General features: G+C 39.0%; 1 protein-coding gene across 1 annotated transcript in view; it reads right to left on the reverse strand.

Moving 5' to 3' along the window:
* Nucleotides 1-1,795: 1,795 nt before the first annotated feature.
* The window catches only part of cabp7b (calcium binding protein 7b), a 36,067-nt gene continuing 20,112 nt past the window's right edge, over nucleotides 1,796-17,750 (reverse strand). Inside the window, exons 2-5 of the mRNA XM_038296833.1 lie at nucleotides 6,359-6,502; nucleotides 6,156-6,268; nucleotides 5,619-5,766; nucleotides 1,796-5,506 (exon numbers count right to left, since the gene is read on the reverse strand). Coding sequence (XP_038152761.1) covers nucleotides 5,379-5,506; nucleotides 5,619-5,766; nucleotides 6,156-6,268; nucleotides 6,359-6,502 — 533 coding nt within the window. The 3' untranslated portion in view covers nucleotides 1,796-5,378. The remainder of the gene's footprint in view (nucleotides 5,507-5,618; nucleotides 5,767-6,155; nucleotides 6,269-6,358; nucleotides 6,503-17,750) is intronic.

Consider the following 17,750-nt stretch of genomic DNA (forward strand, 5'->3'; position numbering starts at 1 on the left):
TTTATTTTTCCATTACTCAATAATAGATGTGGATCATAGGTTAGTTTGAGACACACTAATTGTTTCTTCACCCTCTTCCATGACTAAATGCTAAATGTGGTCATTATATAACTGAAAACATTTTCCAGCCTGCATGCAGCTAGAATATATTTACATTTCTTGACCTCAGATAGAAATAAAAGTTTCAAGCAGCAAAAATGGCAGACATCTGAGGAATCCGGTAATTAAACTGCTGGCTTTCACATTGCGCTTGAACTTTATCCTAGAAAATATAAGTAATGAGCTATTAAGAAGACTAACATGAGAGATTCTGAGATCTTAAAATAAATAAAACTTTTCATGTAACCTAGTTTAGTTTTGCTCCAGACATTTTTCTGTTAAAAAAGTTTCCATCAAAAGTAGCTCTGGCTTTTTTCTACGGTTCAGAAACCTCTGTTAGGTTAACATATGACCACAGAAGAGGGAGAACATTCATGGTTTAGTATTGCACATGGTGGAGAAAATACAAAAGACTGACTATCTTTTCTGTAAGATCTTCAGCTAATAACCTGAACCACAGACTCAGGGCTTTGTGATGCTCACCCCAGCTTGAATATTTCCAAACATAAATATTTTAATAATAATTTAATTTTACTGATCTCACATTGGAGAAATGTACCTCTGTATTTAACTCATCCTCTTGGGGAGCAGTGGGCTGCCATCGTGGAACACTCGGGGTTTAAGAGTCTTGCTCAGAGACCCAGAGTGGCAGTGGGGCTTAAACTCAGAACCTCAGGATTCCAAGTTCTATGCCCTAACCACTAGGCCGCCACTCCCCTTGAACACCTTACTGCATCCAAACTGAGTAATCTCTTAATCTGGAAGCTAAAGAACTTTGATGCGGCATTTCATCCAAACAATCCCTGCAGGTTGATGCTTCCTCCACTATGCTTGACCTTTCGCACAGCATTCTAAGTTTTTAAAACTCAACTTGACTCTTCCACACTCAGCTATTTTTAATGTAGTTTTCAGTCGAGTTTTATGGCATCCACTTTGAAACGGGATTATTTTCCTGATTGGTAGCTTTTAAATTCACGTCAATGTAAAACATGCTTCAGTTTGGGTAATAAAAATGTGTATGTAAGCAACTATAAGTTTAGGACAGGTTTTAGCTAAGTTGGTTCATGAGTTCTTCACCCACATACAAACCAGTCGGGGTGTTTTTCAGGACCTTAGATAAATGGTAGCATCTTATGCTTGCCAAGAACATGTAAACTGATGATGTTGAAATGTACAGGTGTTTTATAAAAGCACCTGCAAACTTTGTTGGCTTCCCTTAATCTACAATTCCTCTTAGATTCTGAAATTTTAACCACAAATGCTTGCATCTTAAAATTTTTTTTGATTCATGCAGCAGTGATAGATTATTTGCCAACATTGTCGAATATATAATATATTCAGTATTACTTTGTTTTTCTAACCCTAGGGCTCATGAATTTTCACCATATTTTCACTTCATAATAGAATCATTTGTCTTTATGATTTGACAGCATGCAAATGTCCTCAATAAACCGTGCATCTCTTTGCAGCTTTCTCACCTTCATTTATTTTTAGCACATACAGACAGCTACAGACTTTTTACTATTTCACTTGCTTTTATTAGACCACATGCATCTCAACAACACAATAGTGCATAAACAAATGCAGTGACTTTTACAGAGTAAAAATAAAACAAAAACAAAAGACTATATATTTTAGATTTTTAGATACTAAAATTCCATATAACGCATCACAGCTGGAAGACAAAATGCTTATAAGAAGGTTTAGAGGGTTTTTTTTTTTTGGGGGGGGGGAGCAGATTTCTACTCATAAGCCAGCTCAGGTCAGACAATATTTTTTCTACATAACATTCATATTTGACAAAAGATTTATTATCTTTGTACGACAGTGTCTGGGGTTGCATTGCTTCAGTGATACTTACTTTATCTCTAGAACTCCAAATGACAAAATTCAGTTACAAACGCAAACAATTAAGACAACCTATCGACAAAGTGACACATATTATAAGACATTTACAAATACAGTGCATCATAGGACAAGATTTGGCACAGAGACTATATCGTATATCCATAAAACATCCATTTTTACATGATATGTTCACATGAAGAGGTAAAGCAATGTCATATAAATCATTTTTTTTTATTTACACAAACGCCTACATAAGTTAAAATATATATTTATTGCCAGAGTGATTCTCATCTTCCCATGCTGTTAATCTTTGTGGTAGAGCTTTGATAAACTTAATTGACTTAGTGAAATAAGAATCATTTAGTAAAACCTTAAAAATTAACAAATCTGAAAAGTGAATGTAAGTGCATGGCCTTAATATACAGAACTTGTATCTGAATCTCCAGACACATGATTTCATTATTTTTTTTGTTTAGTTTTTTTATGTTTTTATAAAACTTTATGCATATATCAATAATAAAATAACATATTTAATCCAGGTATAAGAAAATATAATGATGTGTATACTCAAATAATGTATTGTCTAAGTGCTCAATGTAAAAGCTGGACAACGACTCCCCACCTCATGATATGTTAGATTATTGTTCACAGCATAATGCAAAGAATTTTGTATTTCGATATTGTTTGCACATTTCACAAAAATGACATTTACAGGAAATTGTCATTTTTTTTTTGCAATTATCACTTAGTAAATTGCATAATTATTTTAACATATACCTCAAAAATGTATACCACCCACACAGTACACACAATTATTTCTTGACATGCAAGTGTGCCGCATAGAATACATCATATTCATTTGCTATAAATATTACAGGTAATACATGGTCTAAACACAGCTGCATTTATTCTAAACATATAATTCTGCAGATAAACGGTCTCTCTGAATGTATGGTTTAAATGCATTGATTTGAAATGTGCAGCTGGGATTTCCATGTATTGCAAGTGAGTTGTGATTGTGAACGTACAATCTTGTCTTGAATTGTTTAATGGATTAGAGATAAACACTTTTTTTTCTGAGATCTGAGGGTTTTGCAACCTCCGCATCTGCTGGCACCCAAGGTAAAGAGCAGTGAATAAACATAAAGTAAATGAATCTTCGAAGCTTTTGTTTGAATTTCCAGAGGCAACATTTACTGCATCTGTTGTGACACCTCAGATAGTTTCCACATAGGATAAACATGCCTAAATCATTTTATTAGCATGTACCATCTTAAAATGTATTAGTATCCCAAGACTTTTGCATGTTTAAAGCAAGGAGATGGCTGCAAGAAAACTTTATGAACTGAAAGTACAGAAAAAATCTGAGCAATAAATCATTTTTTTAAAACAACTTAACCTCTGACAACTAAAGTTGGATGAACCCAAGTTCATCTTACCTTGGTGTGCAGTGAGGAGGGTGCTAAACCAGGTTAAAAAAAGATCTCTTAAGCTCATGATTATAGAGACCCACAGCACAGATTTGCACCTTGGGGTCACCAAGTCTCTGTAACAACAATTTAAATGGTCTATACATCCCGTAATGTCGTTTAAGCCTTCTCTCTCCTACCATTACAAACATCCAGAAAGGATGTTAGCTGAAATGCACCTTTTAGTGGAGCCATGTCCTTTTCTCAAATTAGATCAATATTGACAGTGAGGGTACCAACCAATTATTCTGCGATGTGGGATTTTATCCTCACTTAATAGAAGGACTTAGATTTTCTCAAAAGATCAGTAGGAGAAAAAATTGATGTTCAATGTTTTATGTATATTCATATCAGTTTTGCCAATAAGTTGGGAGTTCATATTACTCGTATTAGTTATTTTGCTTCAAGGGATATATTATGATTGCGAATTTGCTGGCAAATTTTGTCATAAAAAAAAAAAATTCTTCTCAACTTAAGTTGTTCACATTTCAGTGGACCGAACACCTGTTTGACTCAAAGACTCTGTGTAAGCTTTTAAGCGCTGTAATTAATTTTCAGGCAACCCGTTAATCTTCTTTGGGGTGTTTTCTTTCTGCCTGATCAGTTGACTGGAGCCCACTACATGTGGTCTGGGATCTCAGCCAGAGTTTCCAAATCCATTTTATTATAACAGTGCTTCCCAGAGTGATACTTTGGTTTCCCACTGGTTTATTCTACTCATTGGTTTCCTTCTAACATAGACTATATGCTGTGTCTCATACATACCAACTGTCCCAGTGCATCTATTTGCACCCTTCTTTAACTTCCAATATGTGACTTTAAAACTATCTACAGTAAAAGGTGTATAAATGACCTAATATAGAGAAAAATGATTTAATTTTAGTCTAAAATGTAAAAGCATAAGATCTATTCTTGTATTTGTCTCAACCATTTCAGCAAATATTTTGTGTTTGGACAAGGAAAGAATTAGGTCAGTTATGTCGCCCTTCATATTATTCTAATGTTAAGTGTAATGCACCAAAATATATAAAAATGTGTTAAAGATATGATGCCCTCCATAGTTATTGGTAGGCCTGTTTAAAAAAAAAAAAAAGATGTGTACAAAATAAGTTGTCCTAGAGACTTGGTGACCTGATGCTTAATTATTTACGTTCTTGTCCCCCCCTACTCACTATGTGAGGTAACAGCAAACAATTTATCACAGTTTTAGTTATGTAAACCTTTTCATTTATAACTCTGACTAAAGATAAGTGGAACAACCAGAACAGCATTTTTTTTTAGATATTATATAACCCCAAATTCATCTACCTAAATTGCGCTTTTTCTCATTTTTCTGATCTTGAACAGCACTTAAAAGTATCCGTGTGTATGAACTCATATTTAATGTCATTGATAAGTAATTAAAGGTGCCCAAAGACTCCGATTAAGTTGTGGAACTTTGATGTATGTTTTTATCAGAAAATACAAGATTCTCCTCACTGTGGGGGAGAGTCATGTTATTCTAATGTAAAATTAAACCATATGTGGTTCACATTGTTATTGCTTTATTACGATCATTGGTACTTTGTTATTTGGTGCATGTGAGATGACCACATGCTGAACTAGACCGAAGGGTTTTATGCACCACAGCTACTCTTACATCACTTATTGTACTCTGAAGCTCTACATTATTAGTTACAGTCCAAGTTCTGCTCTAATTTCTTAGCCAATATGTTTTTAACACCAATCAGCCCTTGTAGCCCCTTTTTCCTTTTTTTTTTGCCATGGTGAGCTGTGAAAAGTGGGCTTTCACAACCAATGTGTGACATCATTTGATCCTTTATACTTTAGAGAAGGCTGTGAAAGCATCATTTTGACTATCAATTAAGAAGGAAAATAAGAGCTTTTTTTTTTTTTTTTTGGCTAATGATTTTCTTTTCTTCCAAACACCAGATTCTGCTTTGTCCCGCTGGCAACATTAATTTACTTCATTCCTCTGCGGAGCATTTGATTAGCTGCAATGAGCATGACGCTGATGATGAATGCAATCGCGAAGGCACAAATCAGGCTTTTACGCACACATGTGTGTTTTTCCTGCTGCGTTGGGCTTGCTGTAAAGAGATTTAGGAAAATAGAACATAACATCAGTGCACTGTAGTGTCTTCGCACAGCTTCAACATGTCAATGAACATAAAAAGGAAAAAAGAAAAGGATGATACATACTGTCAATATCCACATGAGACTCTGGACTGTTCAGGTGGTTTTCCTCAGTCATGATGATGTTCTCAATGTCTTTCATGGTGAGATGGTCACGGAAGGTGTCGTACAGCAGTCTTTTCAGCTCATCCACTGTCAGTTTTTGCATGTCACACTGGGAACACAGAAAACACAAAGAACGATCTAATTAGGAGGAGAAACTTCAGCTCCAGTCTCCCTGATCGCCAGCTTTGATCAAAAACACAGATCTGTTTTAAATTATTTCTGTTGTTATTATCTTCCTAAGACAGCTGATGAAATTTTGTTTTGAAGAACAAAGAAGCTGGATGATTAAAGGTGAATTCTTAAGCTAAAATTACAATCTTTTTCAACAAAATTTCATTTCGAACGTACTTTTGATCACAGGACATCAACAGATAAGTTGTAAGAAACAAATTGTGCTGTAATAATTACAGTTCTCCAATTACAAAAACAGCATGCTATACATATCGATTTCACTGGTCAATCATAATTATTTAAATAATTGACTATGACTCAGTCTACCTTCCAAAACACGGAGTCAAAGTCAGCCCCATGGAATTTATCAGGCATTCCAGCAGCAGAGAGCTTAGGACCAAGCAATGTGACAAATTCCTCAAAGCCAACCTGGCCGTCACCTGATGAAACAGACAGAAATGCAACTATGTCACAGTGGAGCTGGTGTTGGACAGTTTGGCCATGTAGCAGACAGAAGGTCAGAGACGCACCGTCCATGTCAAGTCTTTGGATGATAACCTCAAGCTCCACTTCATTCGGCATGTAGCCCAGCGAACGCATGGCCATTCCCAACTCCTGCTTTGAGATAAAGCCATTCCCATCTCTGTCAAATACCTTGAAAGCTTCGCGAATCTCTGTGGAAAAGAAAGCGAGGAACAAGCATGAAGTTATGGTATTACTGGTTCATACTGGCTCTTTTATTCCCTCACAATCTCTGAAAGCTTGTCCAGTCACACAGAATGGGCAATACACAGTACAAACAGTTTATGGTGATTTACAGCAGCTATACTGCCCAGGTAGAGATTTTAAGGCAGTTCTTTTTGGTCAGTCTCTCCTTTACTTAAATTGGTAAGAAGCAAACATGCTACACTGGTTATAAAAAGGGTTTGTGGACTGTTGCTTTTCTAACTTCTTTTCATAAGTCTCCAAATCACTGAAAAACAGTTACAGCTGAATTTTATTTCAATCCAGTTTTCTTCCACAAAAGTAATACTGATATAAACTTTATATATGAATTTTAGCAATCATGTTTTCCTCATTTCCTGATGATAAATCAAGTAAACTACCCCTGTTTAACTGTCATTTAGGACGACCAATCTTTTTCTTAATAGGTAAATAAGAGATTTTGTTTAATCTTTCTCTATAGAGCTCAGAGAACTTCTTTAGATTTGTAGACCACCTTGCTCACACAAACACCGTTTCATCTTTGCACACAAAAATTTTTAGCGGTTTATGGATGGATAGATTTTAAAGAATGCTTTAAACCATGGCTTTGTTCTCCTTATTCCATTTTACTGCTAATTCGATTGTATGATTCGATTGTTCATTTGATAGACCCTGGCTTTAACTCCATATATGATGAGGTATTGCTTCAAAATGTACATGTAATGTTTATTTTATAATGCAATCTATGTTGTTCAGTGACAAGTTGCTTTTATAGCAAAACACAGACACAACGTGATGCTTTTATCGGTTTAGTTCATGGTTGGGATGATTTTCATAAAACCTCTGTACATGTTTCTGTAAATCAGGGTCTGTCCCTGTGGACATTGGCAATCTATTATCTTTGTTTTTATGTAGCTTTTGGAGGAAATTGGTTCTTCTTTTGTAAGTAACTCTTCAGATAATGCTGGTATGGGATTCATTTCAAAGTTGGTAATGATGCTCTCTACCTGCCTTAACGTTATAATTTGTCCAATCTAACCGGGGTGATACAAGCTGGATATACGACTGTTCTTTATGAGTAACAGATAACTTAAATGAATCAGAGTCAAACCCTGGTTCAACTACACAAAGTTGCTACTTAAATGCAAACTGAATATGTATGAATATATATGATGTATTTTTGTGATCTTTAAATAAGTATTCTAGAAGATCTTAACAGAACTTTAGAAGATTATTGGAAGGAAAAAAAAAAATTGATCATTAGTGTTTGATGGATAAATAAAATTTAAATTTGATGCCTAAGAAACATTTAAAAAATTTGATCAGCACAGGATTAAGCGTGCGACCCATGTACATCAGCCAGTTATCATACCAATCAAAAATATTAAATGTTGTGTAATCTACATTTAAAAGTTTTACATTTGTCATCACTTGTTACTATGACCAAACTAATAAGGGTTTTAACAGAAAGCATTGAGAGGGTTTATTCCTTTCTAATTAACATCACACTTACAAAATATGCCAGAAAGATTTTCATTTGGCTCCTATTACTCTGCATCAAAGTATTCTGTTTGAAGTGGGGGGGAGAGCAGAGCTGCACTTCAAAGGCTTCGATTTTACTGTAGTGATGTGGGAAAAAGATGCAGCTCTGAAAGCTGATGTTTCGTAGTGAATAAGAAGATCCAGCCTACATAGAGTTTTAACCTTTCCCTCTGTCCATGCTCAAAACTGTGGCAAGCCATTTTAACATAAAATCGGCTTTGCTTGATAAATGTATTTACATTTTGGTTGTCTAAAAATGAGTTTTGATTTGTAAAAACTACATTTTAAGTTTCTGAAGTGGCAATTTCAAATGTTAACAATCTGACTTGCAAAAAAAAACAAAAAGGATTTCAAGCAACTTCCGCCATATTTCAACAGATCTAAATGTCTTTACTGATTGCTTAAATATATTTTCTTTAAATGTGGTTCTAGTTATGTCTAGTTCTAAATCTACAAATCATTTTGTAGGATTTTGCTTATTAGTGCAAGTAAAAAGTTTGACATAAATATTAATCATAAGTAAGATTAGTTTTGTTAAAGAATAAAAGGTCAAAGTAAGGCAGTGAAGTTTCTTGATAAAAAATGCATACAAATTTTTACAAATCATTTATGATTTGGATGAGGAGTTGGGTGGCGTTCAGTAGGGGTGGGCCCAGGACGCTGGATTTGCCGTTGAGCCCCTCCGAGGTGTCATGGGCTTAAATCAACGAAACACCAGTGAAGGGGGGTGCCCATTTGACAACCTTCTGAGCCTACCCAACTCCGATTCCAGTCACAGAGACCTAGTGGTGCCTTGAGGGAAGGAAAGAGAGAGAGAGAGCAATGCCACTGGCCCACAGATGGTGCAGGGGCAAGTACCTGTAAAATTGGACCAGTTGCGATATCCCTTATCGTATTTTGCATATTCCTTTCTGGCAGACCCAGTGACCACTTGGAAAGACAAGTTGGCAACCGAGGAAGAACGGTGACAGCGAGGAAAGACTGCTGACATCTGGGAAAGACCAGAGCTGGGGTGTGGCGGCTTGGCAGGCCAACCACACTCTCCGTGAGGAGAAAACCCAAAAACCGCTATGGAAAGGTATATTACAAGATACCCCCGGGGCCGAGCGAGAGCGGGGGAGGATGATCGACCCACAGGACAGAACAACGTTATGACCACCATTAACGGACAAACGACTACGGAACAGCCAAGCGATTTATCCCGGGTCTGTAGATGTGGGAAGAAATGCAAAAATGAGAAAGGGCTGAAGATACATCAGACAAAGATGAAGTGCTTACAACCTGAAAGTAATGTGCAACGCACAGGGAAACCTGGTGAGATGGAGGAGAGGCCGGGGCAGGACACAAACCACAGTCTCCAGAATCTCCAGGCACATGACGAGGAGGGAAGCAGGAGCAGCATCGCTGATGTGACGGAGGCAGCAAGGCAACAGAGTGAGAGTGAAGTGACTCAGTATAACAGGCAGCTTGCGCAGATCACTTGTGAAGGAGACATCCGGAAACAACGTGTGAACTGGCCAAATGCAGCTGCAACAAAAGAATGGGAGATGTTTGATCGCGACGTGGACCAGGTGCTGGAAGCAGCCACTGCAGGAGATGTGGGGAAGAAGCTCAAGGCCATGTCCTCTATAATCTGGAGCATGGGTGCTGAGCGCTTCGGAAGGAAAGAGCTGAAAGGCAGAGCAGACACCCAGCTCAAATAGAATAGACGCCCGAAGAAGATAGCAACCCTGAGAGGGGACTTGCGGAGGCTGAAGAAGGCCTTTCGCAAAGCAACACCAAATGAGAAACCAGCACTCACAGAACTCTGGAAGAATCTGAGGGAGCGCATTAAGATCTTGCGACGAGCTGAGTGTCACCGCAGGGACAGGAAGCGGCGGTTGAAAGAAAGGGCAGCTTTCACCAAGAATCCATTCCAATACCTGTCAAAACTCCTGGGTGACAAAAGATCAGGGGAGTTGAAAGCAACAAAGGAGGAGGTGGAGGAACATCTTCGTCAGGTTCATAGTGATCCCAGAAGGGAGGTCAGTTTGGATGAGATGGAAAAGCTCATCAAACCAGCCGAACCAACAATCCCCTTCAAGACAGAGGAACCAAGCTGGCAGGAAGTTAACGGCTTTCTAAAGAAAGCCAGAGGAAAATCGGCTCCAGGGCCAAATGGCATCTCATACAGTGTTAACAAGCATTGCAAAAGGCTCAGGAGACGACTCTGGAAGCTACTGACAGTGGCATGGAAGAAGAACTACCTTCCTGATGACTGGCTGATCGCAGAGGGGTGCTTCATCCCTAAGGAGGAGAACTCTTCAGGGATCAAGCAGTTTCGCACCATCTCACTGCTCAATGTGGAAGCTAAGATCTTCCTGGGGATCCTGGCAAAGAGGTTGACCACCTTTATGTTGGAGAACGGGTACATGGACACTGCGGTACAAAAAGGGGGCATTCCAGGGATATCTGGCTGCCTTGAACATACCAGCGTTATCTCCAAAATCATTGAGGACGCGAAGAAAAACCATGGCAACCTGGCAGTACTGTGGTTGGATCTGTCAAATGCTTATGGAACAATACCCCACAAGCTAGTGGAGCTGACGCTGAAGACCTACCATATACCTAAGCGATTTCAGGCGCTTCTGCAATACTACTTCGACGGATTCAACATGCGTTTCACCTGTAGGGAGTTTACCACCAACTGGCAGAGACTGGAAGTGGGCATTGTCACAGGCTGCACGATTTCAGTGATCCTTTTTTCCGCAGCGATGAACCTTCTCGTCAAATCAGCAGAGAAGTTGCGTCGAGGTGCAGTACTTGCAAGTGGAGTCCAGATGCTGCCTATTCGAGCATTTATGGACGATCTCACCATAACAGCAAGATCAGTACCAGAAGGAAGATGGATTCTGGAGGACTTGGTTGAGATCACCAATTGGGCAAGGATGGAGTTCAAACCAGAAAAATCTAGAAGCCTGGTTCTGAAGAAGGGGCGCGTTCAGGATCGGTATCACTTCAAAATTGGAGAGAACACGATCCCAACTGTCCAAGAAAAGCCTGTGAAGTGCTTGGGAAAGTGGTACAGGGCGGACCTCAAGGACAGGCAGAGTGTGAAGGAGCTGCCTAGCCAGGCAGAAACTTGGATGACATCTCTCGAGAAGAGCAGCCTCCCGGGCAAGTACAAAGCCTGGGGTTACCAACATGGGGTTCTCCCCAGACTGCTCTGGCCTCTCCTGGTTTATGAGGTACCTGTCTCCACTGTTGAGGGACTGGAGAGGAAGCTGAACACCTACCTGAGGAGATGGTTGGGCATCCCAAAAAGCTTTTGCTCCATTGGCCTGTACAGCACAGGCAGCAAGCTACAGCTGCCAATAACATCAGTGGTGGAAGAGTACAAGGCGACAAAAACACGCCAGGCCATGATGCTGCGAGACAGTAAAGACGTGAGAGTACGTCAGGCAGACATCGTCATCTGGACAGGCCGAAAGTGGTCAGCCAGCAGAGCATTGAAGGAGGCCGAGGACAGACTGAATCACGCAGACATTGTCGGGTCGGTAGCCCAGGGAAGGCTGGGTTTAGGTTGCTTCACCAGAACAAGCTGGAACAAAGCGGACCCAAGGGAGAGGCGAGGCTTGGTGCAGAAAGAGGTCAGAAGGGTGGAGGAGGAAAGCCGGCATGTCAAGGCTGTAGCCATGAACAAACAAGGCAGCTGGACTAGATGGGAGAGTGCGAGAGAGAGGGCTCTTACTTGGCAGGACATCAGGAGCATGGAAGGCCACCGCATCAAGTTCCTTTTATGCTCTGTTTATGACATCCTACCTACTCCCTCAAACCTCCACACCTGGGGAATGGTCGAGAGCCCAAGCTGCAAGCTCTGTGGAAGGACAGCTAACTTTGAGCACGTCCTCTCTTCATGTCACTCAAGCTTAGCAGATGGCAAGTTCCGGTGGCGTCATGACCAGATCCTTGCTCAATTGGCCGACGGCATCGAGCAGGCAAGGAAAAGGGCAAGACAGCTGTCCAAAGGGCCTTGTTTCATACATTTTACCAGGGCAGGAGAAAGTGGAGTAGTGGGAGGGAAGAGCAAGGGGGTCCTGGCCACGGCAAATGACTGGGAGATGCGGGCAGACCTAAAAAAGCAGCTCAAATTCCCTGAGGAGATAGCCCACACTAGCCTGAGACCAGACATTGTTCTATGGTCTAAAGGTACCAAGCAGGTGGTGCTCATCGAGCTGACTATCCCCTGGGAAGAGAGGATGGAGGAGGCCTATGAGCGTAAGCTCAATAAATACCAAGCCCTCATCCTAGAGAGCCAGCAAAATGGATGGAAGACCTGGAATCTCCCAGTGGAGGTGGGCTGCAGAGGCTTTGCTGGACGGTCGCTCTGGAGAGCCCTTGGACTGCTGGGGATTGAAGGGCTGGCCAGGAAGCGGCTTGTAGCCAACGTCACCAAGCGGGCGGAGGAGGCATCTCGCTGGATTTGGATGCAGCGCGAGGTGCGCTGGCAGAACCGAAGCACTGAGTGAACGAAGAACTGGATGAGGAGTTGGGTGGCGTTCAGTAGGGGTGGGCCCAGGACGCTGGATTTGCCGTTGAGCCCCTCCGAGGTGTCATGGGCTTAAATCAATGAAACACCAGTGAAGGGGGGTGCCCATTTGACAACCTTCTGAGCCTACCCAACTCCGATTCCAGTCACAGAGACCTAGTGGTGCCTTGAGGGAAGGAAAGAGAGAGAGAGAGCAATGCCACTGGCCCACAGATGGTGCAGGGGCAAGTACCTGTAAAATTGGACCAGTTGCGATATCCCTTATCGTATTTTGCATATTATTGTAGGTTAATAGGTAAAATAAAAGTCCAAATATAAAGAGTCATTTATTATTTAAAAGAGCTGGCCCATCTTTGGGAGCTGAACTACACGAGCAGGCTCCCTAAAAAGAGCAATACTTTCAGACTCCTTAATGATGCAGAATCTAAAAAAATCAGTCAGACTCAAGTTGTTACTTTACTGAATAAAACCAAACATTATCGTTCTTAATTAGACATTAATGCTGCCATAGAAAAGACTCCACAAAACTGTCTGGTTTCAAATGAGAAAGGTTTAAGCTACTGCTGATGATGATTCATTATTGAACTGGTCATCAGTAAATGTGCTTAAAAAAAAGAAGCATTTATTCCCTTGGAAAATGCAGCTATGTTGCTACAATGCCCAGAAGTAAAGACATGAGCAATGAACTTAAAAAACAATTGTTGCTAGCCAACAATCTAATAGGGATTCAGGGGTAATTTTGAATCTATTTGAAGTCCATCAGTTAGCAGTAAAAACATGCTAATCACAAGAAGAACACATTTCAGACGATTGTCAATCTTAACTAAAAAAAGGAGAAATATAAAGTCTCCTTAATGGATGGGGAAAACAAACCATAACTAATTTAATTTCCGGTACAACTTTCAAACACCACAGCCGAGAGATTGTTTTTAATTTTTTTTTTAAGAATCTGGAATCAGTGTATTCTCAAATATGAGGCCAGTGTAGCAAATCTAGAAGAGATCATCTAGAAAAAAAATGAGTCAAGCTTCTGCACTGGCCTGGTCTAAGTCTAAGTCTCCATTTAAATTGCTGTCACTGTGAACTATTGGTTTCAAATTCCAGTCCTTAAAGGGGAACACCGTTTTTTTACATTGGGCCCTTGATTTTACCTTATTACATCATGTTCTACTCACCCATATGAGTTTTGTGTCATTTGGAGCTGTTCTGGAGATATTCCGTTAGGTTATATCCAGTTAACATCTTCCTATGTGCGATCGACTTGAAGGCACAAACTGAACTATTCATAATTTATCATTTATGGTACGCCAGCTTTCATAACATTTAGGCAAATCACTGTCCCCCAGACATCCGCGGTTATATTTTTTAAAAACAAAGCGGAGTGTGTATGACGTCATCCATGCGCCGGACTGGAGTTGTGACAGGCAGCCCGGGCCACAGGCGGCTACGCTCTACCCCTTCTATTTGTTCGACTAGCTAATTTGAATCGTTAAATTCCATTTTGAGAGCGAGATCATCTGTGGTAGCAGCAGTTCAGTGGACAGGAAGAATGAATGGTAGCCAGCACGCACGGATGATGTCATACACACTCCGCTTTGTTTTTAAAAGATAGAAATATAAAAAACATAACCGCGGATGTCTGGGGGACAGTGATTCGCTTACATGTTATGAATGCTGGCGTACCATAAATGATAAATTATGAACAGTTTAGTTTGTGCCTTCTAGTCGTTGCCCATAGGAAGACGTTACTTGGATATAACCTAACCGAATATCTTCGTAACAGCTCCAAATGACACAAAACTCATATGGGTGAGTAGAACATGATGTAATAACTTAAAATCTAGGGGCCAATGTAAAAAAAACAGTGTTCCCCTTAAGGGCTGGTACGCCCTTAAATGCACTGCAAAGGGGTGTCTGGAAATAAGATAACAATACTAAATCTGTGGGAAAAGTTTTCCAAAAAAAGTACAATTATCTGTCCAGACATAAAGATAATTTTACTTGACAAGATTTCTTGAATTAAGATTATAGTGTAAGGTTGGATACTTTAAACAAGAAATTAACACTTTTAATTATACTTAAAAAAGAAAGATCATCTTAATTTACAGTGTGTGAAGCTGCTTAAACACATCTTACTCCAATGTAAGTTCATTAGCAGTGCTTTGCGTGGTCTGACTGCATGCTACCCTGCTAGTTTATCCATTTGACTGTAAGGCTGGGGACACATTTAAAAGCTACCGGACACCAGCCCTCAAGAATTTGTGTTTGAGATAAAAACAAAAGTTACATGGATATATGGACCAAGATTTCTCAACAACGATATGAGAGACTTATAGAACGATGCATGAAAAGACTCCTTCAAATGACTACAGTTGCTGTTTTTTTCTTGGATTATACTAGAAGAACATTCTTTTTTCCAATGGTGCATATCACGTAGTTAAAGAATTTATAAAGTAAAAAAAAACCTTCAGAAGAGGACAAGACACAAAAAAATGTTGTAGTCATATTCAAGTCTAGACTAGTTTATAAGAAACATGGTTTTAGTCATTCTCTTACATTTTCGTTTTCAAAATAATAATTACCCAAATGTTTTGACTTTTGGTTCTTGAGCAATGATTTCAAAGTACATATTCATTAACCCTTTATAGGGCAAGTTAGCGTTTTTGATCACTTGCATACCCCTTACAAATGGAGTCTCCCCCGTCCCTCAGTGAAGTCTAGAGGCACAATATCTATATCCAGCTATTCAGCAAAGATACTGCTACATGGCTGTACATCTTATTTTGTCATTTGACCAATTAGATGAGCGCTTTAATGATATATTACCTACTGTAAATTAAGTCGAGAAAAAAAAGGTTAAAAGCTAATTGAAAAGTTAAAAAGTAGAGTTAAAAAGTTAATTAACCTCGTTAACAATTATATGTAGGTTTATAAACTAAAAAATGTAAGTGCCAGTATCAGCAATAATGCCTCAAAGGTTATGCTGTACCAAAAGAAATGTGTTTCTTTCATTCTCAGAGAGAGTTTTTCATGAATTTCTTATAGAAGCACATTTGTTATTTTTTTTAAATATATTCAGGAAAGTTGGCATTTCTTGTTATTACATTGACTTTAATTTCTGCCATCAAAATTGTTTTAATGTTACAAAGGTAATAAGGTCTTGCCCTGGATTCCAATAACACTATTGGCTTGAAACTTGGATTTTCAAAGTATTTTACTGAGCGCCCTATAAAGGGTTAAACTGTGGTCAAGCTGAGAGCTTTTATTATAAAAAGAGCTAATCTGCATTTGCTTATGTGACTTTGCTAAAAAAAAAAAATCATGCAAGCACTGAAGCGAACAAACAAAGGCCATTTATCTTGTGTGTACATGAGTCAATGGAATTTAGCCGGGGTAGATTGTAGATTGAGGTGTACCCCTTTCTGGTTTATATTCTCGCACTGGAAAAAAACTGTCACAGAAAAAGAGCAAATTGAGGTCCTTTTGATCAAGCAACATAGTCTTTACGATACCTTGACATATCAGGTGTAACATTTTTGTCTAAATTACAGCCAGGAGCGCTGCTTGAGTTTCTTATCTCCCTGAAGCACCATCTGAGATTCAGTGTCGCGACCTCTGGCGCCAGAGACAAATAATGAATTCATTGAGCCAGCTGGCCAGCAGCCGCACTGTTGATGGATTTACTTGTGAGGGAGCGTATTCAGAAGGACAAACATAAAGCAGCTTTTATGAGGAAAATAAGTGTGCATTTACATGCCTTAAAAGAAGTATTAGCAATAACATTACTGATTACCTTTAGATGTAAATGTAAACTCTCTTATACTGAACGGATTGCTAAATGAAATTCCTGTCTGAGAAAATGATTTTACCGTAACCGAAAGGTTTTATTTGAATACAAATAAAATGAAGCAATTCTCATATGAAGTCTGATAAGGTCACAGCAAAAGGCAATCTAATTCGTATAAAGATTTTTTATATATCCCTTTAAATTGTAAATGCATCATTATGAATTCTAAAGTAGACCAAAGCATAATGAAAACATGAACTATAAAACAAACAAACTGCAAATGCATTTTATTACAGATGCAAACACGGAGAGGAAAGAAAAAAGGACTTTGAAACACCAGACAATAAGGTTTAATCAGTTAGCTGAAAGCTTTTCAGAAAACCCAGCTTTGATTGTGTCCTTCATCTGACAATATGCATAACCTTGTGATGCAAGCTTTCAAAAGCTCAGTGATCTAAAGCCAAGACCGGCTCACTTCCTCTGTATGTAATCTCTGAATTAATAAGAACGCATCAGCCTATGCTCTAAAGCTGCATGAAATTACGCTCCAAACGGGGGAAAAAGTTAGTGTTAAAAAAATAATTATGAAAATCAACTGTAGCCTGGGTCAATAAGAAAATAACATGCTTCTGCTGTTGATCCTTCTACTGTTTTATGAAATAATGATGTTCGCTTTGACCCAGAATAATAAAATATATGGTCAACTGAGAAAACTGTTCAGTTTTGTTACCATTATCTCTCTGCAGTTTTTTTTTAGATATGTAAAAAATAAGAACATTTTCATTCACAGTTATGTAAAACAATCAAAATAGCTTCCAGATTTTTATCAAGGGAAAAGCAAACAAGAACTGTTTCTGATGACCATTGGTGTGGTCAGTTTATAAATAATGATATATCAGAGCAGAGTTGACAAGGCGTAAGGATTGGTATAAATTGAGTGCCCTAAATCTTACTCCTAGGAATAATTTTCTTAACCAATAAAGTCTGATAGTATCAGAGAAAGGGTAATTTTTGTTTTCCTTCAGTTGTGAGAAAATGACTTGCAACCTGATTCTGTCTATTCAGCTCTTTAAGCAGATATTTAGAAATGGGTGCTCTACAGTCAAGAGAAGAACAAAGTTTTTGTGATTTTCAAATGGGTAATGTGAAATACTCGTGCAAACCATTAAGTTCATAGAATCGCAAATCAATAACGTTTACTAAAAGTAGATGCTTCCTGTTTGACCCTACCTGCTGACTGGTAGTGCAGTTTTTGGCACAATTATCTTACAAACAACAATGTCCTGCTTTTGAATCCTGGCCTAAACTTTTTTAGCCCAATCATTGTATGTTTGTCCCATACATGCATAGGGCCTCTTTG

Source organism: Cyprinodon tularosa, unplaced genomic scaffold, assembly GCF_016077235.1.
Source record: "Cyprinodon tularosa strain WSP-4 unplaced genomic scaffold, ASM1607723v1 ctg378, whole genome shotgun sequence".
NCBI lineage: Eukaryota > Metazoa > Chordata > Actinopteri > Cyprinodontiformes > Cyprinodontidae > Cyprinodon > Cyprinodon tularosa.